Here is a 24,599-nt window from a genome sequence, read left to right on the forward strand (position 1 = left end):
TTAAATACAATATTTTCTTCTTTCATTGATATTGTTTCAAACTGGTTTGCATTTTACCCATTCAAAACCACTTAAGGTTGGTTGGTTGGTTTTTAAAAAAAAAACTTAAAACATAAGAAATTCTACAAACCAATACAAATGGTCCCCAGAGCTCTGATGACACTCAGGAGTGTGCCCTCTGCTATCTTTGTGCTTCTCAACAATCGAACCAAAGGACCAATTCCATTTCCTTCACATATTTGATTTTGATGAAGTTTGCTATCTTTGCTAAGAGCTATGACTGCTTCACCTCCTTCCAAAACAAAGCAAAAATGAATGTTTAAAAACCTCCCAATAAACTGTCCAATATTTTGCAAATTTATGCAAAACAAAACAAAATCTTACCAACATACTGCATTTTATCAGATGGTGACAAAAGCATATCAATAATAAAGTTGTACCCAATCTGTTCTGCCATAAGCTTTTGCTGCTTCAGTGTTTGTCCTGCCAGTGCCCACAAAGTTGTAGCACCTTGTTCCTTAACTGTCAAGTGAAACGCCTGAAAGTTTGAAAAAAGCAAAGTTTTTCCTTCACTAGCAGAATTTTAAGTCTTACACATTTAAAAAACTATTTATTCCATGATATTAAGGGTTTTCCAATTATTCCAAGTAACTCAGCCTATTTTATGCTTTTTTCTAATGAACAAATTGATTTAAGACTTTAGAAAAATAAAAATGCGAAATAAATTCTTGCCTTCAAGAGCTTTAAAAGATATTTTGTTGCTGATTTTTCCAGAAATAGTCTCTGTATATGAGTGTTGTTATCCGATAGTGCTTCTATAGCCATAGCACCTTTCACTTGCACAGTGATTTTCCTTCCACGGAGAAGTTCAACCAGAGGACCAATTGCATCTGCATCTGCAATGGCATCCTGCATCTTCTCATTCCCCCGAGCAAGTTCTGCAAGAGCTGCTGAAGATACAGCCTGTAGCACATCTTTAAATGCATAAGTATTAGTCAAACATTGATGAGAATCAACAAAATTCTCTCTTTTATTTTCCTCTTAGAAGATTTTATTTCAGATTAGTAGTAATTATGTTTCAGAGAGATGTTAGGGCTAATACACTTGTAGCGTACTGATACAGATAGCTACAATGCTGACTAAACATTTAGTCATTTCTGACTTCTAGATATTCTTCAAATTTAAATCCTAAGGCTACGATTGTCAGATGCTCCAAAAATGCCGTTCACATCACTAATGTGGCCCTGTGAACTTTGATGTTGGCTAAACTTGGTGGTTGCACAAAACAGTACTATCTTGATTTTATAGAAATCTTGCAAGAAGAAAATGTTTTTACAGGTCAAGAACATGGGAGATTAGGCAGAACACTTCTTGTAAGCTTTTTGCAGATAAATTATTAACCTTAATATTGCATTAATATTGTATTATCACCCATGTATAAATTGTACATATAGGACTTGTTCTCATATACTTTGGGTTGTTATAGATGAAAACCAAAGTATGAAAAAAAAAACAATGAGTAAAATTCTACACCAATGCAACTCCACTCAAATCAATTAAGTTGCACAGGGTAAAACTGAGCACAGAATTTTCCCTGCCAATCTGCCCTCCAATGTCTTTTTCTTTCAGGGTCTGCAAATTATTCTGTATTAAAGCCTGATTTGTAAACAAATTTACCCAGTCTGAAGGCAATTTTTAAGTAACTTGCATGGAAATATTGTGAAAAACTAGTCTAAATAGCAAAACATTAACACTGGCAACAAGGGCCTGATTCAAAGCCCACTGAAGTCAATGGGATTTTTTCAACTGACTCCAGTGGCTTTGGATCGAGCCATACAAAAATCAAGCAAAAATAATTACTCCTGGGGGAATTCTGCACCTCTGTGCACATGCATAAGTAATGGGAGGGATAGCTCAGTGGTTTGAGCATTGGCCTGCTAAACCCAGGGTTGTGAGTACAATCCTTGAGGGGGCCATTTAGGGATGTCGGGGGGAAACCAAAACTGTCAGGGACAGTACTTGGTCCTGCTAGTGAAGGCAGGGGACTGGATTCAATGATCTTTCAAGGTCCCTTCCAGTTCTATGATATAGGTATATCTCCAAATATTAATATATTATATTAAATGAGTCATGCATATTTTTATTTTTTTGCTCAGAAAAAAGCGTCTGCCGGAAAGTTGCTGCAGTTCCACCTTTTGCCCACCAGAGGACGCTGTGGTGATAGACCAGAGCAGCAGCTTCTGGCCAGCTAGGGAAGAGAAAGAGCCTGCCTTTTTCACAGTGCCTGTCCGGTCAGGTTAGGAGACAAGGGCTATGGGGAGACAGACAGCGTGGGGCTGCTGGGGAGTCAGACAGAGGCTGATAAGGGCTAGGTGGGAGGACAGAGTGGGGCAGGGGCTGAATGGGAGTGGAGGTGCAGGACCACAGGGGGAAGGGAGGTGCAGGGGCACATGGCGACGGAGGAGGGGGTGGCAGGGCCACATAAAGATGAGGGGAATGGGTGTCTGAGTGCAGGTGGAGAGACATATGTGGACCAGGACAGATATGCCTGACTGAATGGGAAAGGCTAGGGGTTAGCCAGGGTCTGGATGGGGGAAGCTCCCTAGCACTGCCCCCCCACCCCCAAAAAAACTGTCCCATACTTTTCCCATCCATACCCAACAACCCTCCAAGTCAAGGTGGATAAATAATAATAATAACATATTTTTTTATTTAAATTGGATTTTTTTGATAAAATGCTTTTTGAGGAAAACACCTATCTAAAGATAGTTTTAATTAAGATAGATTATAGCTCAAAGAAATCTCATCATGGAATAAGGATTATAAATTCTAATTCTATAGTATGAGACAATATATTCATGTAATGTTTAAGAAAAGTTTTGTTAATGAGGTCCAACAGTTCATGAATTAGGGACCCAATCTTACGGGGATCCAGGGGCTTCTGTATAGATTATTTAGGATAATCTTTCTATCTACCCAATGGGACTCAGTGCTCAGTCTAGAAGATACCATCAGAGATGCTTAGTTTTGCAGTTCTCAAACTGTGGATTTGTGTCTCCAGAGATAGCATGCTTGTTAACAGCAAAAATGTTTTTAAATAAATAAATAATATATAGAGGTGAGAAATAGTTAAATAAAACAATTTAAATGTCTGTTTGGTGATGTTCTCCTAATACAGCATCGCAAGAAAATCATCCAAATATTAACGATTAACCTGTTGAATTGGAGATAGTTCACCTCCCAATGGCTTCATAAATATCTGCTTCAATTACCTTTGGTAAATGAAATAACCAAACAATCATTCATTTTCTGATATAGCTGTAAAACTAATCTGAAAATAAATTTCAAAATAAATCACTTTAAAAATGTATAGTGTGTACCTTCTAAAAATGAAACCTACATCTATCTCTGAGCTGCAAAGAATATGCATTAAGGTTATAACAACCAACAAGAATACACTTTTATGTAGAAACCAATGATTAAATTGAGTCTTCCGGACTAGTGATTTAAATCAAATCCACCCTGTTTCAAGTTCACATCCAGGCTCCTTCCCAGCAATTACTTCCCTCTTCCTCAGCAACTCCGTTACCCCTGACTCCCCCAAGGCTTTGCACTGCTTCTGAGAGATGTGGGAAATACAGTTCTGCATTGTAGTTGAAATGAATTATTACTCAGTTCTGTATTAATATGACTACTAAGTAATCTATTTGTCAAAAAAAACATTTCCTGAATCTTTTTTGTTTTCTGTATTGTTACAGACATACTTACTGACAGGTATTTTCAAATAAATGACCAATAATAATTGAAACTGGTGTGATTAGATTATGTTATTTTGACAAATAAAACATGCAGAATTTGAAAATATGTGCAGAATTTTCAATTTTTTGTTGCAGAATTCCCCCAGGAGTATATAATAATACTCAAATCATTACTAATATGCAGAGTTTCCTTTTTTCCAAATGTCTACAATAAGAATATTAAACAAACATGTAAAAATAAAAGTTTACCTGATTGTGAAGTTAGAAACTCAACAAGTGCTGGAATACCCTGATGTTCCTTCACTGTGATTTGATTCTGTTTGTTCTGGATGCATAAAACCCGGATACAATTTATTACATTAACTAACAAATCCTGTAATCTAATTTTCAAAAGATTTATCAAAGGAGGGATTCCACCCTAAGGAAGGAAAAAAGCATGTGAATGTAATATGGAACAATCCCAAAGAAAGAGCCATTGCAATTACATTCCACGTGCCTCACAGTATATATAAATTAATGGAACAAAAGATGTCAAATAGGTTTCATCAGCTATGAAAATTACCTCATATTGGAAAAGCAAAGGATTTTTTAAAAATCCAGTCCTTATTAAGACAGTAAAAAATGTGAACATAACTAACAGTTCCTGAATTAGGCTTACCAGCTCAGTAATGACATTTTGATTATTGTCGAACTGGGCAATATCGTATAGGATAACAGCACAGCGAGATTGCAGTTCAGGTTCACCGGAACCCAACAATTCAATTAGTACTGAAATGCCTCCTGCTTCTATTAAAGCTTTAGAAATGGTGATGTGTGGTGAAATGTTACTCAACACCCCTGATGTTATACATGCCAGCTTGATCTGGTGGCCTTTCAACAGATTGATTAGAGAGGGGATAGCACCTGCAATAAATAAGAAAACAAACCCATGATTATAGTCAGTGTGACAGGCATCCAATATAATGTTTCCTTATTATTTATTTTAAACTGAGTTTATGAGAGTTACATGAAATATTTTAGTAATTTCAAAAATAAAAACAAATGACAGGGACATCTAATATGCCAAGGCCTAAAATTTAATCCACCTACAAATATTATAATCTAATGGAAACTCCATTCCAACTCCAGACACACAATAAAATACTACTTTTGGCAAATGAACAAGGACTAAACCAATGCAGAGTCATTTTTATTTTAGAGGCCCCAGCCAGATCCTTAGTTATGTCAGTTCTTACTACTTCTTCTCACTCTTGAAATCCTGTTTTAAAGCCTTCCTTCAGGTTGTTGAAACTATCCTTCAAGTTAAGCAGCTTTTTTACACTTGTGACCCATGCTAGAGTTTCATTTAATAAATATTTTAAACCTTTGGTTTTGAACTGAGCTGAAATTATCACAGTTTTGCTGAATGTAGCACATTTGGAGACTCTTTGTTTATGCACTAGTATTGTTGATAATGAATGGTGACATGACAGCACAATAATTTTACAAAAACTTATGGCTTTAAGATGTTAAAATAAAATCAAGTACACTCGCTACGCTATTTATATCACCTGAATCCAAAATGCATTTCCAGTAGAAATCTTTTGCTAAACAGAGAACTTCCAAGGATCTAACTGCCATTTCTGGCCTCATAGAGTCTTCACACTGTAACATCTCTGTTGGGAATGTAAAACATTTTAAAAACATTTTCATCTCACAAAAACACAGCTGTAATTGAAAGGGAACTTTAAAGATTATTTGAACTTAAAAATAACATAATTTTCAGTCCTTTTTAATGGCTTTTATAGAATCATAGAATGTCAGGGTTGGAAGAAACCTCAGGAGGTCATCTAGTCCAACCCCCTGCTCAAAGCAGGACCAACCCCAACTAAATCATCCCGCCAGGGCTTTGTCAAGCCTGACCTTAAAAACCTCCAAGAAAGGAGATTCCACCACCTCCCTAGGTAACCCATTCCAGTGCTTCACCACCCTTCTAGTGAAAAAGTTTTTCCTAACATCCAACCTAAACCTCCCCCACTGCAACTTGAGACCATTACTCCTTGTTCTGTCATCAGGTACCACTGAGAACAGTCTAGATCCATCCTCTTTGGAACCCCCTTACAGGTAGTTGAAAGCAGCTATCAAATCCCCCCTCATTCTTCTCTTCTGCAGACTAAACAATCTCAGTTCCCTCAGCCTCTCCTCATAAGTCATGTGCTCCAGCCCCCTAATCATTTTTGTTGCCCTCCGCTGGACTCTTTCCAATTTTTCCACATCCTTCTTGTAGTGTGGGGCCCAAAACTGGACACAGTACTCCAGATGAGGCCCCACCAAGGTCGAATAGAGGGGAATGATCACATCCCTCAATCTACTGGCAACATCCCTATTATACAGCCCAAAATGCTGTTAGCCTTCTTGGCAACAAGGGCACACTGTTGACTCATATCCAGCTTCTGGTCCACTGTAACCCCTAGGTCCTTTTCCTTTATCATAAGGATACGCCAATAAGGGATAAAAATCCTGGCTCCATCAAATTTAAATGACTTCAATGGGGTCTGATTTTACTCCACATATGTTTCCATGTGGGTAAGAAAAAACAATCCTTGCTGGAGCTCATAGCTTTAAAAAAAGTCTCCAGTTTACAGTGTTGTCCCACAGACTAGCAGCTAAGTATTATGATAGGAATGAGTATGTGTGTGCACATATACCAGTTTGTTACAGTGAGATTCACAATAAAGGAAAAACTCTCTTCTTGGATAGGAGTGCTCTCATATTGCACCAAACCCCTCCTATGCAAAACTTCCATTATTGTCAATTGGAATTCTCTGCAACCCTCAAATGTTGTTACTCTGATTGCACTTGAAACAATATAAACAATCTGAATTTATCTTTAAATCAACCTTTCAGTTATGGCTTAAATTTCAAATAGCCAACCTGTACTTAAAATTTAAGGTGATTTTCAAGTTCAAATAACTGCCTTCTTCCCAGCAATTTTACATATATCCATATTTACTTTTTAGTTTGGTGATCAATGGTCTATATTCTCAAAAATAACCATAGGATCAGGGAGTCCAAACATTACATTAATGTGTGTGCTATGTACTAGTTTCCGTGTGTGTGTGTCTTTGCATATAGCAAATAGTCCACTTTAGCAGTCTACTTTAAAAATTATACCATGGCAGCAACCAGATTAAGTATATGTGCTCTCTACATAAATAATCAAAGAAACAGTTTGTTGCTGTTAGGTGGTATTTATTTCAGGCTCCAAATCGAACAACACCACCTCTCATTTCAAAAATATTTTAGTTTGGGGCAACTCCAAAAGATATGGGCAACTGTTTACATTCTCTCTAGCACAAATTAAATAAAGAAAGGTTTATGGAGAGAGAGGATATGACAAGTGCTTCATTTTAACATTATGTTTCTATTACATTGCTTGCATTGCTTCTACTGTAAGAAAATACATCCTCCCATCTTAATCCTCTTCCTAGTATCCTCACCTAGTAAAATCACGAACTGCCATTAGCAGAATTTAAATTGAGTGTCCCATATAATCTTCCTTTAACATTACTTCAGCTGTAGAGTATTTATTCTCTTTGAATATTATGATATAAAGTGGACCTGCTTAGTTCGAAGCAAAGCTATTTAATTACATGTATAAGTACAAAGGGAAATTATTTAAATGAAATCACAATTTGAATAAATGCCCCAACTGGGAACAGTTTTGAATAGCATATAAGGCCCTGTTGTCTTTGTGCAAGCCTTACTCACGTATGCAAGAAGCAGCAACTGAAACCATTACTATATAAGGAGACAACCTTATGGATACTCAACTCCTTCTTCATTATATTCCAGATTGGAGTTAACTGCCCTAATCCAGAGCAAAGCGGACCTAAATCAAGTAACTCTGGTTTCCCTTACATATAAGGATACTCAGGCAGCTTTTATATCACCGCTTGCCAGTGCTGGGGCTGTGGTTAGGGACTGGAGGTCTGGCCTGTGATTCCCTGTATCTAGGAATTCCTGTTTGCCATAATGGCCTCCTTGGCAACTGACATAGGTTGAGGCAGTATTCAGCAGTTCCAGGATCAGGGAAGTATAAAGAGGGTCTTTGCTCTCCATATTCCTCAACTGTGCTCAGCATACCTCAACTGCAGCTGAGGATCTGGCCCAATGAGCTCATTACTAGGTAAAGGACAACTCCCTTTATATTATAACTGAAGAAAATCATTTCTTTTATGGATCAGAATTTACAGTTTTAAAAGATAAGAGAGTCAGGGGCTGACACAGGCCCCAGTCCTACAATCAATTTGCATGAGTAGAACACTGTGGTAATGTGGAGCCCTCCTGAAAACAGTGAGACTCCACGTGGACATAAGAATTCACTGTGTGCATCTGACTGGAAGATCGGGACTATAAAGTGTGCTTAAAACCCAATGACAGCCAAAGAGCCTTTTTATGCAAAAACAGGAAAGGGAAGGGGCTTAACTTTCAAACATGGATGTAAGTTATACCTGCAAAATTCCTTCTCTGCATCCCACCTGGATAACTGCACAGAAATACCTACTTATTTATATGTATAGTAAGTGCAGATGTATTTTTATAGATATTCCAATTGTTTTGAAAAGGAGGCTGTAGAATTGCAATTTAAAATAATAAATTGCTGGGTATGCTTCAGTAATGCAGAAGCTGGACATATGTCTTTCCGAATTACATGCAAAGGTCCTGAGCCTACAAACACTTATATGTGTGAATAATTTTAAACACTTGAGTAGTCCCATTGAGCTCAATCTGATTACTCACATGGATAAAATTAAACACATGCTTAAGTGTTTGCAGGATCAGGGCCTAAGACAGTAGGAGAAACAAGTGTCTGAAAAAATAAGATACAGTGATCTCAATGGTAATTGAAATAGTAACAAAAGAAAGCTATTTTTTGCTGCATAAATAGTAGATAGTTCCTACATGCTAAAAATAGAAACTATATTATTTTCATCATATAACAATTAAGGACCAGATTGCCTTCAGCAATGCCTCTGCAACTTCATTCAAATTAATGGACTTCACAGGGAAAACTAGAGATACAATTTAGCCCCAAAACATTCAAAATTCTGTTTTTCATTATTTGTAGCTTGGTTTGGAAAGTACATTAACTATAGATATTTTCACCATTTTAGGGAAAATACCGTTGGTTAAAATGAATCATACACAGACTTTTTATTTTAGAGAGAATGTATGTGCTTACCTACAAGAGTATTCCAAACTGGAAGATCTGGATTATCTAGCTGTATTAGATGCTTGAGAATTTCTGTGTGAAAGTACAGCACTGCTAAATGAATTATATTGTTTCCTTCACTGTCAGTTTTCTTCCAGTTGGCACCAAGAGAAAACAAATATTGAAGAGTGTCTAATGCTCCAGATGTGGCTGCAAGCAACAGTGGAGTAGAATGATATCTATGGAACACAAACATATTGTGGTATACATTAATATGTAATAAAATATGAAGAATGCAAACAAGTTTATTTCATATAGTTATTTCAGCTGATTACAAACTATTATTTTTCAAAAATGGAATCCATAAGGATGTGAATGCATAAGCTCTCTGTTCAGATTAATCTGTCTTGGATTTACCGTTTCTGCTTGTTTGATATTTAATTGTTCATCTGATTTCTGATTTAGCTGAGGCTCCCTGGTGGTCATACCAAACTCTACTAAGTCAGTGGTAGCTTTTACGCTGATTGCCACTTAGATTGCATTAGGTTCTTCTTTTCCTATTTCTCAATGATAGATATCTGTGCAGTATCATGACTGAATGACACTGAGAGTGCATCTTCAAGATTTCAGCAGGTCTCCTCTTCTTCCCCACAAAACAATGATTTTATGCTATAGCCTAAGTATGTCTCAGGACCTCATTTCTGACCTCATACAGAAATGTAACTTCTGTTGACCTGAGTGGGTGCTGCACAATCCTATTGGATGGCAAAATTGGGTCCTGAATTTCTATGGCTTATAATATTCCTTCACCCACCCAGAGCATAGGAACATCATGAGCAACAGAAATTCACAATCATGAGTATGATAACACTGAAGTTGTATAGCCTAGAGACAATGGGGCTCCAATGCATATAATTCCCATTAAAGCCAAAGGAGTTGCTCCCATATAATTAAGGACATATATGTGAGCATATAAATACTGTTATTTTACTCCTCATTCTAGAAAGGCTAATTCGTTTTCCAATACGGGGCTGTAGTTGTACAGCAAGACAGAAATTTTAGGAGAGGGGGCATATTTGTGGTCTTTCAAGTACACTGTATTATATAAATGATAAAGCACCAATCGTCACAGTGATAAAAACACTAGTTACTCACTCAGCTGTTGTTTCAGCCTCTAGTAGATCTGGGTCTTTTCTATAGAGAACCGTGATACAGGAAATGTTGTCATAAAATGCAGCAAAATGTATAGCCATCCATCCTCGATCATCTGTTAATTTATAATCTGCCTTGAAGGCCAGAAGACAAGTAAGTGCTTCAATGGATCCACACTGAGCTGCCAAGTGTAAAGCAGTAGGGCCTAAAGCTGATGGATATATAAAAAACGCTGATACAATGGGCATAATTTTCAAAGTGATGCACATAAACTGTGCCTGCAAAACATGATTTAAAATCTCCATGTAACTATTTGCCAGTTTTACCAGCACTGTTTTCACGCCATTCTAATCACAGAATAAGTTATTCATCTCTACGAGGTCTTGATTTAATATCATATTGAAGCTTTTGAGATAAAAGGAAAACATCTGACTGTATCAACATATTTAAAACTAAAGATGTCCGAAGTTATAACTTCAGTGGTAATAATACAGTATTTTATAGTTTTCAAAACAAACATCCTGCCTTCCATCCCATGCAAGTCATGGAAAAATCTTATTTTTATAGCTTTCAAAGCCTTGGACAGACTTAAGCAGTGTGGAAACACATTTTCTTAAAGTATGAACTCCTTAGTTTTAATAAAAATATTCCATTTCTCTGCTCCTTAGCTGTAATCTTTCTAGCTTCCACATGCTGCACAGGTAAAAATAATAAGGTAATATTTGATTTCTTTACCACTCACCAGTTCTTTCCCCAGAGGTCTCCTTTTCTTGCAAATCTGGTTTTCCTGAAAGTGAACATATTAACATAATCAGATATACTGGCACTATTCCGAAAGCATGGCAGACCCAAGACTGTTACAGGTAGGATCACAGGCACAAGTCTCCAATCTGTGCTATGCAGCCAGATCTCTATAGAAGCCTAAGCAACTTTAATAGGGATTCTGTGGCTGTGTGAAGCCTAATGAAAGATTGGGGTCATAGTATACTTTTTTCTAAAACTGATACTGAGCTGTGTTCCACCAAAGGCAAAGTTTAAGGTACACTGCATGAAAGTGGAGGTTGTAGTGAGGTGGTAGAGACAACTACATAGACTCTATGTTCACTGGAGAATTTCCCACACCTGGAGACTCCTCAGGGTATGTCTCCACTACAGGATTATTCCGATTTTACATAAACCGGTTTTGTAAAACAGATTGTATAAAGTTGAGTGCACGCGGCCACACAAAGCACAATAATTCGGTGGTATGCGTCCATGTACCGAGGCTAGCGTCGATTTCTGGAGCGTTGCAATGTGGGTAGCTATCCCGTAGCTATCCCATAGTTCCCGCAGTCTCTCCCACCCATTGGAATTCTGGGTTGAGATCCCAATGCATGATGGTGCAAAAACAGTGTCGCAGGTGATTCTGGGTAAATGTCATCACTCATTCCTTCCTCCATGAAAGCAACGGCAGACAATCATTTCGGGTCCTTTTTCCCTGGATTGCCCTGGCAGACGCCATAGCATGGCAACCATGGAGCCCGTTTTGCCTTTTGTCACTGTCACCGTATGTGTACTGGATCCCGCTGACAGAGGCGGTACTGCAGCACTACATAGCAGCATTCATTTGTCTTTGCAAGGTAGCAGAGACGGTTACCAGTCGTTCTGTACCATCTGCTGTGCCATTGTAAATTGGCGATGAGATGATGGTTATCAGTTGTTCTGTACCGTCTGCTGCTGTCATGGGTGCTCCTGGCTGACCTTTGCTGAGGTAGGCCGGGGGCGCAAAGACAAAAATGGGAATGACCCCCTGGGTCATTCCCTTCTTTATGTTGTATCTAAAAATAGAGTCAGTCCTGCCTAGAATATGGGGCAAATGTACTAGAGAACCAGTGTACCAGAGAGCACAGCTGCTCCGTGTCAGATCCCGCAGAAATGATGAGCTGCATGCCATTCTAGGGGGTGCCCCTGCAACAACCCCACCCGTTGTTTCCCTCCTCCCCCAACCCTTCTGGCCTACCATTGCAGGGTCCCCCCATTTGTTTGATGAAGTAATAAAGAATGCAGGAATAAGAAACACTGACTTTTTAGTGAGATAAAATGTGGGGGAGGCAGCCTACAGCTGCTATGACAGTCCAGACAGGACATTAAACGGTGGGGGGGAGAGGAGCCCAGCATCCCGCTGCTATGATAGTCCAGGCAGTACAGAATCTTTTCTTTAGATATGAAAGGGGGGGCTGATGGAGCTCAGCCCCCAGTTGCTATGATGAGGATGGTTACCAGCCGTTCTGTAACATCTGCAGGGAATAACCGGGAGTCATTCCTATTTTTACGCAGGTGGCCCCAGCCAACCTCACCTGAGGCCAGCCAGGAGCACTCACGGGATGATGACAAGGACAGCTACCAGTCGTTCTGCACTGTACTGTCTGCCACCGGGGAAGGGAGGGGAGAGGATGCTGCTGTTCAGTGCCGCGGCACCGCGTCTACCAGCAGTAGGCATACGGTGACATTGAAAAAAGTCAAGAAACGATTTTTTTCCCTTTTCTTTCACATGGGGTGAAGAGGGGGTAAATTGACAAGATATACCCTGAACCACCCCGGACAATGTGTTTGACCCTACAGGCATTGGGAGCTCAGCCAAGAATGCAAATACTTTTCGGAGACTGCGGGGACTGTGGGATAGCTGGAGTCCTCAGTCCCTCCTCCCTTCTTCCACGAGCATCCATTTGATTCTTTGGCTTTCTGTTATGCTTGTCACACAGCACTGTGCTGTGGACTCTGTATCACAGCCTGGAGATTTTTTTCAAATGCTTTGGCATTTCATCTTCTGTAACGGAGCTCTGATAGAACAGATTTGTCTCCCCATACAGCGATCAGATCCAGTATCTCCCGTACGGTCCATGCTGGAGCTCTTTTTGGATTTGGGACTGCATGGCCACCCATGCCGATCAGAGCTCCACGCTGGGCAAATAGGAAATGAAATTCAAAAGTTCGCGAGGCTTTTCCTGTCTACCTGGCCAGTGCATCCAAGTTCAGATTGCTTTCCAGAACGGTTACAGTGGTGCACTGTAGGATACCGCCCAGAGGCCAATACCGTCGATTTGCGGCCACACTAACCCTAATCTGATGTGGTAATACCGATTTCAGCGCTACTCCTCTCGTCGGGAAAGAGTACAGAAACCAGTTTTAAGAGCCCTTTATATCAATATAAAGGGCCTCGTTGTGTGGATGGGTGCAGGGTTAAATCAGTTTAACGCTACTAAAATCGGTTTAAACGCGTAGTGTAGACCAGGCCTCAGTAAGGAAGTGGAGTTTAGAATTGAGGTTTTAGAATTATGGGGCAACTACAGTGCCACACACTAGGGGATATGTTCCACCAGAGAAAGCATAGTCCCTTAATGCTCCTAACTATCAGTTCCTTTGTCAAGTAAAAAGTATTAAAAGATGTACTTTACTGGAGTTCAAAACACTTAGATTATGTTTGAATTGGGAATGTATCAAGGAATAAATAACATGAACAGTAGTCAGGAAGTAGTTAGTTTAAGATAATAAGACCTATAAAAACAGAACATGTCCATTATTTAATTAACGGATCTCCAGTCTTGGCAGAATAAGTGTCTGCACTCCCTCTCCTTTTTCTTAAAGAAAAGGAACATAAAGGCCTGTTCAGCCCCTTAACTTGCAATATTCATTGAACAGGCTGAGATCACTTATATCAAGAAATTTCTCTGAAAAATTTAAAGAGCAGTCAGGCAACTGGATAGTTTAAAAGAAGGCTTCCCTACCTCAGTAAAGATCACATTGAATGCATTGGCTTTGGATTTCAAAGCAAAGCAATTATTCACTTAGAACTGAAACACCAAGCTCTGGAGGAGAATTAACTATCTTCCATATAGTCTTAAACACAGCAGATGACAAGCCAAAGAATTCTAAAATATGAAACCTATACCCTAGAATGAAGATGTGGAAGATAGGAGCTGCTGACAAGTGAAATGTAGAATTTTCCAATGCAAATCTATAGCTTTCCTCTAATGTTTTCATGAAATCCCAGTGACAGTAATCATGAGACTCACATATTGGGACTGCCTTCTCATGACTGGAACTTAGTCTACTACAGATGAAAGAATTACAGAAACTTTTAAGTAGAACTCTGAACAAGTCTTCCAAGTTCCCATGCTATATGTGCCCATCCCCCACTCAGCTTCCCCTTTTTTTACATCAAAATCCTAATGTACTTAGTCAAAGTTCATGGCTTCTGTGGGAGTTTTGCTTTAGTAAAAGCAGACCTAGAGACAAGACTTGGCCAGTAGACTCTACCTTCTAATTTTCATAAAAATGTCAAATTTTCCCTTTCTTGAGATGAACTCTTTTTTGTTTATCTTGTATATTTATAACAACAGAAAATACTAAAAGATCTCATAATATTTAATGTACTAATTACCAGCTCTGTCCCCCTTAGTCTCACTCTTCTGTGAACGTCTTCCTAAAACAAAAATATATTTATGATCGTTAGCTACAGGCTAAATGTTTTTATAGGATCGTATATTGGATATATTCTAATTCTATATATTTCTAATGATATTTGTATACATGTCATAAATCAAGCAAAATAGAATCGTAGAGGGCTACATTATGGCAGTAATTTAAAGAAACTGAAAGGCTGGATAGTGATGACTGTAATAGAACAGGCTGAAATTCACAAAGAGACATTGATAAATTTATAAAATTAGTTGTAAAGCACATTTTATCCTATGCTGTATATTGCAGAAAGAAAACAAAGAGTGGTCACAGAGGAGATTTCTAATATTTCTAGGGAGGAAAACTTTTCTGTTGCCCACAAATACTCTGGAACCCATATACCCCAACATGTTATTCCAGTGCAGAGGAATTTGTTCCCCCTTTCCTCCCCACCACAGAAGAGGTCAGGGGTGCAGTGATAAATTCGTCATTACTTAGAGTCTTTAAATCTATATTGCGTATCTTTCTTAAAAGTCCTCTGATTCAACCTCAGTTCATGCACTTGATAGTGTTCACTGATGTAGCAGGAAAAAATAATTTCCTCCACTATAGGAATTACTAGGTGAAATGTATTATGCAAGAAATCAGACGAGATGATCACAGTAGTCTTAAAATGTGCATCTACAATCCCACGGATCTTGGAGATCTGCTGGATACAAAGGCCACACACATGAAAGAGACTTTCCTCTATATTGCAACATGGTACTCCTGGCTCCTTGCAGTACCTAACAAAAGAAACAGTGCAGCCATATGTGCTCCCCCAACTGCCAATGTCCAGAAATGCCCGAAGGTGTAGATTTAATAGATCAGTAAGTTAATGTGAATTCAATCTGCAGTAATTTACACTGCTCTACTCCATGGTTTTTGAAGAGGAGAGAATGAGATATAGAATGTATGTTGCCCTCTGCCTCTCACTTCACAAATCTGGATCCTGTGAAATTCCTGCAGAGAGGCTTTCACAAGGTTTAGAAAGAAGAAACATTCCACTGTTCTGGTATTCCCTCCTTCCATGACTCCCCCCTATCAGAGAGCTCCCCTCTGGTGATGGAAGTGACAGGCAACATGGGGCCCCCACAATCATAGCTTCCCGACATATATATATCATATCTTACCCGGGTTAAAGTGAACATTGCGCCTCTGATTGATATTCAAATGAGCTTTAATCAGCTGACAGATAATTGGCACACGGTTGTGTATGGAGGCATGATGGAGAAGAGCATAACCATATTCATCTACAACACCGAGACTGGAAGTAGATGTTTTACGACAAAAAGTATGGAAGATGGCAGATAGTCCTCTCTCAGCAGCAGACTTCATACCATAAGGTAAACTCTAAATCCATGTAAATAGAATAAGAGACAGTATGTCAAAGAGGAGTAAAACATTTACTGGAAAAGGAGACACCTGGAAGAAGAAACTTCCAATTCTTAAATTGTGGGTCTATATTGAGAACAAGATCTTTAGCAGATGTAAATCCACTTGCCTCCCTTAACTTTAATAAATGTGTGTCAATTTACATCAGATGAAGATCTGGACCCTGAAAATGACTATTTAAAAATGGCAGCATACTACTCAACGGATCTGCCCCCTGTGTATTCAGAATCACATCTATTTGCTTGAGACTAAACAACAACATTTTATTCCATTTTACTCCTGTTTACACTGCAGCATCAAAGATGGATGATAGGAGAGTGAGCCAATTTCTATTCTGTTGATAATGCATAAAGCAATCAATCAAGTTACAAGTGCATAGTCAAATTTTTGCCCTTTGTTATACTTGTTTAATTCTATTAAAGAGAATGGGGTTGCTCTTGTGTAAATGAGAACAGAATGTGAGAACAGTGGGTTTAGAGAGATGTTACTGAAGCCACAATTTTGCCTGCAGAATCATCACTGATGATCAAGTATCAGAGGGGTAGCCATGTTAGTCTGGATCTGTAAAAAGCAACAAAGAGTCCTGTGGCACCTTATAGACTAACAGACGATAAAACGTCTAACAGACATCAGTTAGTCTATAAGGTGCCACAGAACTCTTTGTTGCTTATCACCGATGATGTGCATGAGCCTCAAAAAAAAAACAGCTTCACTGTTAGATTCCAGGTAGAATCTGCAACACTGGTAGTTATTAAAAAAATCATTGTTTTACTTGTAAACTGTGCAAACGTATTCTGGAATGATTGAGAGACATTCAACATAAAGCCATTTTTAGAGTCAATTTCCAGAGTATAAATGCTCTTTCAGAAAAACTATTATACAGTAAGTAGGATACCTTGCATTTAATAGCTTTCTTATAACCAAATCTTTTCTTGAATTGCTCCAGTGACTGGATATCAGTTAATGGAAGCCTTTTAGGCTTGAGAGTGCTTATTATTTCATTTATGGCTCCCCACCATGGGGTCTTATATAGCTGCTGATAAAAAGTTTCCAATTCAATGGAGATCACATAATAGCTGTAACAAAAAAAACAAAACAAAGACCTTTAAAAGGAAACATTTTAGCTCTTTTGTGTACTTTGTGTTTTTATATATAAAATTAAAATACACAGCCAGGTCCTCAGCTAGTAGAAGTTGTCAGAGTACCTTGAAAGTGATTGAAACTACACCACTTTACACCGAACGAGGATCCGGCTCTGTGTCTTTACATACAAAAATATTTTCAATGTACTGTCATTGACAGAAGACGAATAAAATATATAGACAAAAATCACTACACTATACATGTCTGAATAATCAACAGTTTAAGAATTTTTCAGTAGTTGGTGTTCTTGACAACTGTGATTTCTTTCATTTATAGTCAGCAGGTCCAAGTAATCAATAATTGTTTTGAAAACAGCCAGTAAACCAGACTAACACTTTGGCAATTTTTACATAGTTTAAATATACAGTATGAGGCATGTTCCTACCGCTTCCCATCAAATTCCATGGTCGGTATGGAGTAATGTTCTCTATATGGTATATCCGGGTCTAACAACTGGGCTACATGGTTTGATGCACAAATCTGTATGTCATCAAAGACGGCCTAGAATAAAAGAATTGTTATATTAACCAGATGTAAATGTTTATATTTATAAAGTGGTTGTCTGAATGGCTAAGAACTGACCAGAGCCATATGGTCACTAAGAGCCCAACAACTTAAATTTTGTGTGTGTTATGCCAAACATACAAGCTGAAATCTATTCTGATCACTGTGCATCTACACACATAGGCTGCTTTCAGAGACTGTTGAAAGTTAAATCCACACCCAATGTGAAGTCTCATTGAGGAATAGTCTTGCTATTGGATGTCAAGTATCAGAGGGGTAGCCGTGTTAGTCTGGATCTGTAAAAGCAGCAAAGAGTCCTGTAGTACCTTATAGACTAACAGACGTTTTGGAGCATGAGCTTTCGTGGGTGAATACCCACTTCGTCAGATGCATGTAGTGGAAATTTCCAGGGGCAGGTATATATATACCTGCATATATATACCTGCCCCTGGAAATTTCCACTACATGCATCTGACGAAGTGGGTATTCACCCACGAAAGCTCATGCTCCAAAACGTCTGTTAGTCTATAAGGTGCCACAGGACTCTTTGCTGCTTTTGCTATTGGATGGGGAAGCAATGGCTGTGCCTAGCACACGCTCTCTTTAGTACAGACAGGAACTTTGAACCCTGAGAAATGAATGGATTTTGCCAGCCCCTTTAACTGCCATGTTTACCCTCAGGGTGGCCATGATACAATACCATGCATTGTGTTGCACAGAGAGAAATCTGTCCCTTGTATTCTATGCATCCTTTAGGGCAATACTGCCTCTGTAACCAAGGATACCAATCATGGCAGGTAGAAACAGCAATCATCATTCTGTGTATGTTCATTCTGTGCTGTTAGACTCCTGAACTCTAGTATTAGTCATGTCTGTGAAGAACATTCAGCTGAAAATGGCATGGGGACCTTGATGGTGCTCTGGAGTAATGGGTTGATTCAGAACAAATTGAATTCCATTATCCAAAAGCAGTAGCTGTTTGACCTCACAGCTGAAATTCCAGTAGAGACTAATGGTGAAATACTAGTTCCATAGAAGTCAGTGACAAACACACCCATTGACCTCAATGAAGCTAAGACTTCACACTAAGGTGATAACTGTGGCTACAGGACAGAAGACCTGTCCTTTCTATAGGACAGGGGTAGACAACCTATGGCACGCGTGCCAAAGGTGACACGCGAGCTGATTTTCAGTGGCACTCATACTGCCTGGGTCCTGGCCACCAATCCGGGGGGCTCTGCATTTTAATTCAATTTTAAATGAAGTTTCTTAAACATTTTAAAAACCTTGTTAAATTTATATATAACAATATTTTAGTTATATATTATAGACTTATAGAAAGAGACCTTCTAAAAACATTTAAATGTATTACTGGCACATGAAACCTTAAATTAGAGTGAATAAATGAAGACTCGGCACACTACTTCTGAAAGGTTGCCGACCCCTGCTATAAGATATAATTTGGGGATAATGCCACTGACTCAGCCTGTTTGCAAATCAGAGAGCTCCCAACTCTCGACAAACTGTGAAGATGCAGATGAAAGTATGATGAAGACTGAAAACTGGAGCCAGACCCACACTAAAGGAACTGGTGAAAGAGAAATGTGTGAATATGTGTTTTGGGGGGGGGGGGGCAGGAGGAGGAGAAATACTGTGTCACTCTCCCCCCACATATGCAAACCTAACTTCTTGAAAATTCTTGCATTCTGCACTCTGTATAGGCAGCTGAAGTCAGCATACATAACAGTTGTGCTACAAACTAGTAAACTGATGATACTGAAGATTTGCTATAAGAAAATATTGCACTGTTACTTTAGCCTGGCTCTACTATACTTCTCTAAACAAGAAATCTGCAGGATAATACCTTTTTCATGAGCACACGATTTCCTTAGCTCTCACTGGTATTTTTAACAAACGTAGAATATTCTCTTATACTATATTAGCTGCAAGTACACACACATACATCATAGAAAAGATACTGAACCAAAACCTTTATCTCTTCTGAAACATCCTCAAGAGAAGGTGTACCAACATCAAATTCAATTCCTCCATGGACATGAAAATACTCATTCTTTATGTAATGAAAATGTTGGCATTTAAAATCTGGCCCAAACACAAATGGAGGCAATTCTCGTTCAGTCTTAACTTTATCATCTACAAAAAGAGGACATTTTTTTTAGAGCATGACAGAAGGTTAAAGTACTACAACATAATTTCTTAATGCGGTCTAAAAATCTTAGGTGCTAAGCAATTACATATTAGTGTGTTTCATTGAGAAATGATTGTCTAATACTAGTTTACAATAAATATTCCAGTCCAAATTCAACTGTGCTGTAGCTTCACAGACTTCAACAGAGTTACATCAGGATGAATTAGGCTCCCTGTACACAATGAGCATCCAAGTTATCTACCACGGTCTGAATTAAGTTATTTGCAGTTGCTACTCTTAGAATGTACAAAATAACAGACATTCACTTAAAAGACATTCACTTTCTTATATAATTACAATTTTATTAAAATTTTCAGAATACATGGTCAAATGATTTTCAAAGTACTGTAATTTAATATTATATGAACAATATACAATTTGAAAATAAAAACTTAAAATTATAACCTGTCTTTTGTAAGCTGCATACCTGAATATGGTTGAAGAAGCTGATTTAAATTTGGAATTTTCATCTTTCTTTTTAAGCCAAGTAAAAATGGAATCAGAAAGCTCACTATTTTTAGATATTCAATATTCTTACGGATTTCTGCTTTTTTCTCTAAATGCTTCTTCACGAGTTTTTGCTGAAGAATTAGCCTCTGCTGCAACCTTTGGTATGTTACTGTGTCAAGGTGATCCTCAGTCAATCTTATCACATTAGAAAGCACGTACGCTGCATCAAATTTACAGACACTTTCATGCTGCTGAACTTGTATAGTACCGAATGTCAACTTAAATAGTATATTGTCTGCATACTGCATAAAGAGATTTTTTTCTTGTGCACTGTTAGGGTCATAAGTTGGATCTTCATTCATGTTTTCATCATAGATTCCCTCAAAACCTGGTTCATTGGAAAGATCAACTAGACCTGCATCACACAAACAAAAATCTACATAAATAACCATATAGCTACTGGATGTAAGTAAAATATATTTAAAAAAAACTAATGCCTGTCAAAAAATAACTTAATACAACTGTTTAATTCTGATAAGTATATTTTTATTTTTTACATTGCAGAATTGTACTTATCTTTATATTAACATATTAAACATCACCTTGCTGTTATATACAAAATTGTATCAAATCAGACTGCAGTTTAACTATACTGGGGGAGGGGGAGAATTAGGGAATTTCCCAGTAAGAGCTGCTCCTTTTCCTCAGTGCTCCAGTGGATACACTGGGCATCCTGATATCTTTTTCTCGAGTAAATTTAGTGCTCATGAAAATGCCAAATAGACAGCCCTGGAAAAATAAATCCCTCTACCTAGCTACACAATAGTCAGAGCTGTAGCTGCAGCACACTCCTCCGCACTCCCTTGGCAGTGGCCTTGTTCTTGTTCTGACGGGACTACCAGTAGGGGTGAGAGAGTTCCTCTCTGCTGAGAGTGCCAGTTATGACCTGCTCTGATTCCCATTTAAGTCACTGGAAAGTCTCCCATTGATTTTAATAGGATTTGGATCAGGTGATTATTGCCAAAACTGGGCACGATTTTGTAATGTGTATACTTGTCACTAGGAACTGGATTAAGGCACCAACTAATTTCTCATAAACTACCAAAGAGTAATGACAGTAAATCAGTGATTCTCAACCAGGGGTACGTGGACCCGTGCGGGTAGGCAGAAATCTTCCATGCAGTACATCAACTCATCTAGATATTTACTTAGTTTTGCAACAGGCTACATCAGGGGTAGGCAACCTCTGGCACACAGCTCGCCAGGGTAAGCACCTTGGCGGGGCAGGTTGGGCTAGTTTGTTTACCTGCCGCATCGACAGGTTTGGCCGATCGCAGCTCCCACCGGCCGCAGTTCACCATCCCAGGACAATGCGGGTGGTGGGAAGCAGCACAGGCCGAGTGATGTGCTGACCATGGCCTACCACCACCTCCACTGTCTTGGAGTGGTGAAGCGCAGCCAGTGGGAGCCGCGATTGGCCGAACCTGCCGACGCAGCAGGTAAACAAACTGGCCCGGCCCGCCAGGGTGCCAGAGGTTGCCGACTCTGGGCTACATTAAAAGCACTACCAAAGTCAGTACAAACTAAAATTTCACACAAACAATGACTTGTTTATACCGCTCTATATACTATACACTGAAATGTAAGTACAATACTTATATTCCAAATGATTTATTTTATAATTAATTGATAAAAATGAGAATGCAAGCAATTTTTCAGTAATAGTGCACTGTGACATTTGTATTTTTATGTCTGATTTTATAAGCTAGTAGTTTTTAAGGGAGGTGAAACTTGGGGGTACACAAGACTGAAAGGGGTACAGTAGTCTAGAATGATTGAGAGACGCATTAAATCAATATGAAACTGAAATGGATTTTAACCAGTGACCCTGGTTCTATATTTCATTAGCAATCTCTACCAGCAGCTGTTCTTGAGATATATTTGTGAGAGCCACAGAGGATTTCTGTCAGGTGTTTTTTGTCTTTTGTTTAGAAGATTTTTTTTTTATTTTAGCCCAGTCTTATTTGTTATATATTAAAAGAGTAGCTAATTTTAAATCTTAATAATAAAGCCAAAGTTGTGATCTAAAAAACCCTTTGTAAAAAAAATACATACAAACTTTTTCTCAAGTATTTAGAGCCATATTTTCAGAAGCATTCAGCACCCTGCAGTGTTAACTTCCCTGAAATTAAACTGCAGAGTGCTGACCACTTTTGAAAATCTGTCCGCTTAATACAGGTGCCTCAACACCATTTTGAAAAAAATGATCTTTGAAGTATTTTTCTTTTAGTTTCCAACTTGATGACTTTTCACATTGTCCAGCAATCTCTTGTTTTTTCAGATAATGACCCCTAGCTCTTAGGAATATGCTAAGTACTTATCACTTGTAAGATTATTTTTCTTTAAATGGGTTATAGTGGCTGAAAATATCAGCAGAAAATAACTTTTTTTTTTACTCACCTGCTGAACAAAACTCTGAAAAAATATTTTTTTCTGTTTGCGGATTCCCATCCATATCAATATCCATACTGGAACGCCACAATTCAGAGAACCGGACACGCTTCTCTTTGGGCATATACACACCATGCCACAGTGCTTTTAACATGTAGTCAACGCTGATCAAGATTTGTCCAATTCTGGTGTCAATGTAAGCTGGAGGAAGCTGACAAGATGTGCTGTGATCGTAATTGGAATCTAAGCTGATGGAAGGAATTTGGTTTAAACAGTAAATTCCTACAGCCAATTCTCTCACAATCTGATGAACTTCTTTACAGTCCAAAGGCACATCTGGCACCACTGGTGCTAGGAAAATTGCATTTGGGAAACTTATGTTTTTTAGCTGACCCATCAGTCCACTGGGAAGTTCTAATGGCTGGCGTAGGTCATCTTTAGAAGCCAGCCAGCTACAAGAGGTAGTGGTAAGTAATTCCTGTAATTCACTTCGGTCAAATTTGTCAAAGAAGGCACTGGCATTCCTCTGTACTGCTAAATTTGCTAAGTAAGTTGTCTCATCTCCTTGTTCATTTCTAGGTAATGTTTTTTTGACAGACCTCAGCATTCTCTAATCCTTCCTTTCTGCAGTGTCTAAAATTAAATACTTATAGAAACATAAGACAAACAAGTATAATAGTTATTTAATTAGGTATTAATATTTGTAAGAAAAATGACTCTCTTTAATAACAAGATTAAAATATACTACAGCATACAAGAGGTGTTCCAAGCTATTTCAAGGCAACACATTTTTGAAAATGTTATTTTCCTTGAACCAAGAACTTCATTTTGCCTATGATATCCAAGGATTGAAGTGGGCCAACTTGAAATAACCAAGTGAACTTTTTTAAAATATGTATTTATGGAGCCAGGCATTTTGTGCTTTAGAATCTAAGACAGGGGTAGGCAACCTATGGCATGTGTACTGAAGGTGGCATGCGAGCTGATTTGCAGTGGCACTCACACTGCTTGCATCCTGGCCACTGGTCCAGGGGGCTCCATATTTTAATTTAATTTTAAATGAAGCGTCTTAAACTTTTTAAAAACCTTAGTTACTTTACATACAACAATAGTTTAGCTATATATTATAGACTTATAGAAAGATCTTCTAAAAACGTTAAAATGTATTACTGGCACATGAAACCTTAAATTAGAGTGAATAAATGAAGACTTGGCACACCACTTCTGAAAGGTTGCCGATCCCTGATCTAAGATGTCATTTAAAAAAAAACAGTATGACCCTCATGTCTGGAAAAACAACCTTCAACTGTGAAAAAGTACAAATCAATGCAGTGATATTTACAGAAAGACTGAAACAATTGCTCTCGGCAAGTGTGACTGCCCCATTACTCTGAAATGGTTGTTGAATATGAAGTCTAGTAATGATAATTTAAAAATCAACATTTTAAATTCCTTTATTTCAGATTACCCTATAAGGCAGGGACTATGTCTTTGCTTGTAATGCATGGGACACCTGCAAATGAATTCTCAAATTTTCACATGATGTTTTCTAAAACAGAGCAAACACTAAACACCATTTACTACCCAAGGCATACATTATTATGTATCTCATAAAAGGACCACCAGATTTGCATGACATAAAAGAATTGTATCATTTTTCCTCTTCTTCCTATGCAGGGTCTTGAATACGGCAAGAAACCACTAATTCCCACATTGTCCCTTTGAACTCTCACTTTCTACATGCTAATTCTTTTTCCTGTAGAGGATTGCTCACTCAAGCCGTTTATATAAACATACAGCTGTTTATATAAACTCCCTACAGATTCAGGATGTAAGTCCTGTCTTACACAGAACCCAGAATCACAGA

At 38.4% G+C, this 24,599-nt stretch overlaps 1 protein-coding gene across 1 annotated transcript in view; it reads right to left on the reverse strand.

Moving 5' to 3' along the window:
* The window catches only part of ANKAR (ankyrin and armadillo repeat containing), a 58,499-nt gene extending 35,142 nt beyond the window's left edge, over positions 1-23,357 (reverse strand). The window contains exons 1-16 of the mRNA XM_050916388.1: positions 22,742-23,357; positions 20,259-20,696; positions 19,613-19,776; positions 17,504-17,619; positions 16,871-17,051; positions 15,714-15,933; positions 14,525-14,566; positions 10,847-10,891; positions 10,108-10,315; positions 8,983-9,191; positions 5,309-5,413; positions 4,417-4,661; positions 4,008-4,176; positions 733-974; positions 385-538; positions 131-292 (exon numbers count right to left, since the gene is read on the reverse strand). Of these exons, the coding sequence (XP_050772345.1) occupies positions 131-292; positions 385-538; positions 733-974; positions 4,008-4,176; positions 4,417-4,661; positions 5,309-5,413; positions 8,983-9,191; positions 10,108-10,315; positions 10,847-10,891; positions 14,525-14,566; positions 15,714-15,933; positions 16,871-17,051; positions 17,504-17,619; positions 19,613-19,776; positions 20,259-20,696; positions 22,742-23,339 (3,298 nt within the window). The 5' untranslated portion in view covers positions 23,340-23,357. The remainder of the gene's footprint in view (positions 1-130; positions 293-384; positions 539-732; positions 975-4,007; positions 4,177-4,416; positions 4,662-5,308; positions 5,414-8,982; positions 9,192-10,107; positions 10,316-10,846; positions 10,892-14,524; positions 14,567-15,713; positions 15,934-16,870; positions 17,052-17,503; positions 17,620-19,612; positions 19,777-20,258; positions 20,697-22,741) is intronic.
* Positions 23,358-24,599: the final 1,242 nt, after the last annotated feature.

Source organism: Gopherus flavomarginatus, chromosome 10, assembly GCF_025201925.1.
Source record: "Gopherus flavomarginatus isolate rGopFla2 chromosome 10, rGopFla2.mat.asm, whole genome shotgun sequence".
Classification (NCBI taxonomy): domain Eukaryota; kingdom Metazoa; phylum Chordata; order Testudines; family Testudinidae; genus Gopherus; species Gopherus flavomarginatus.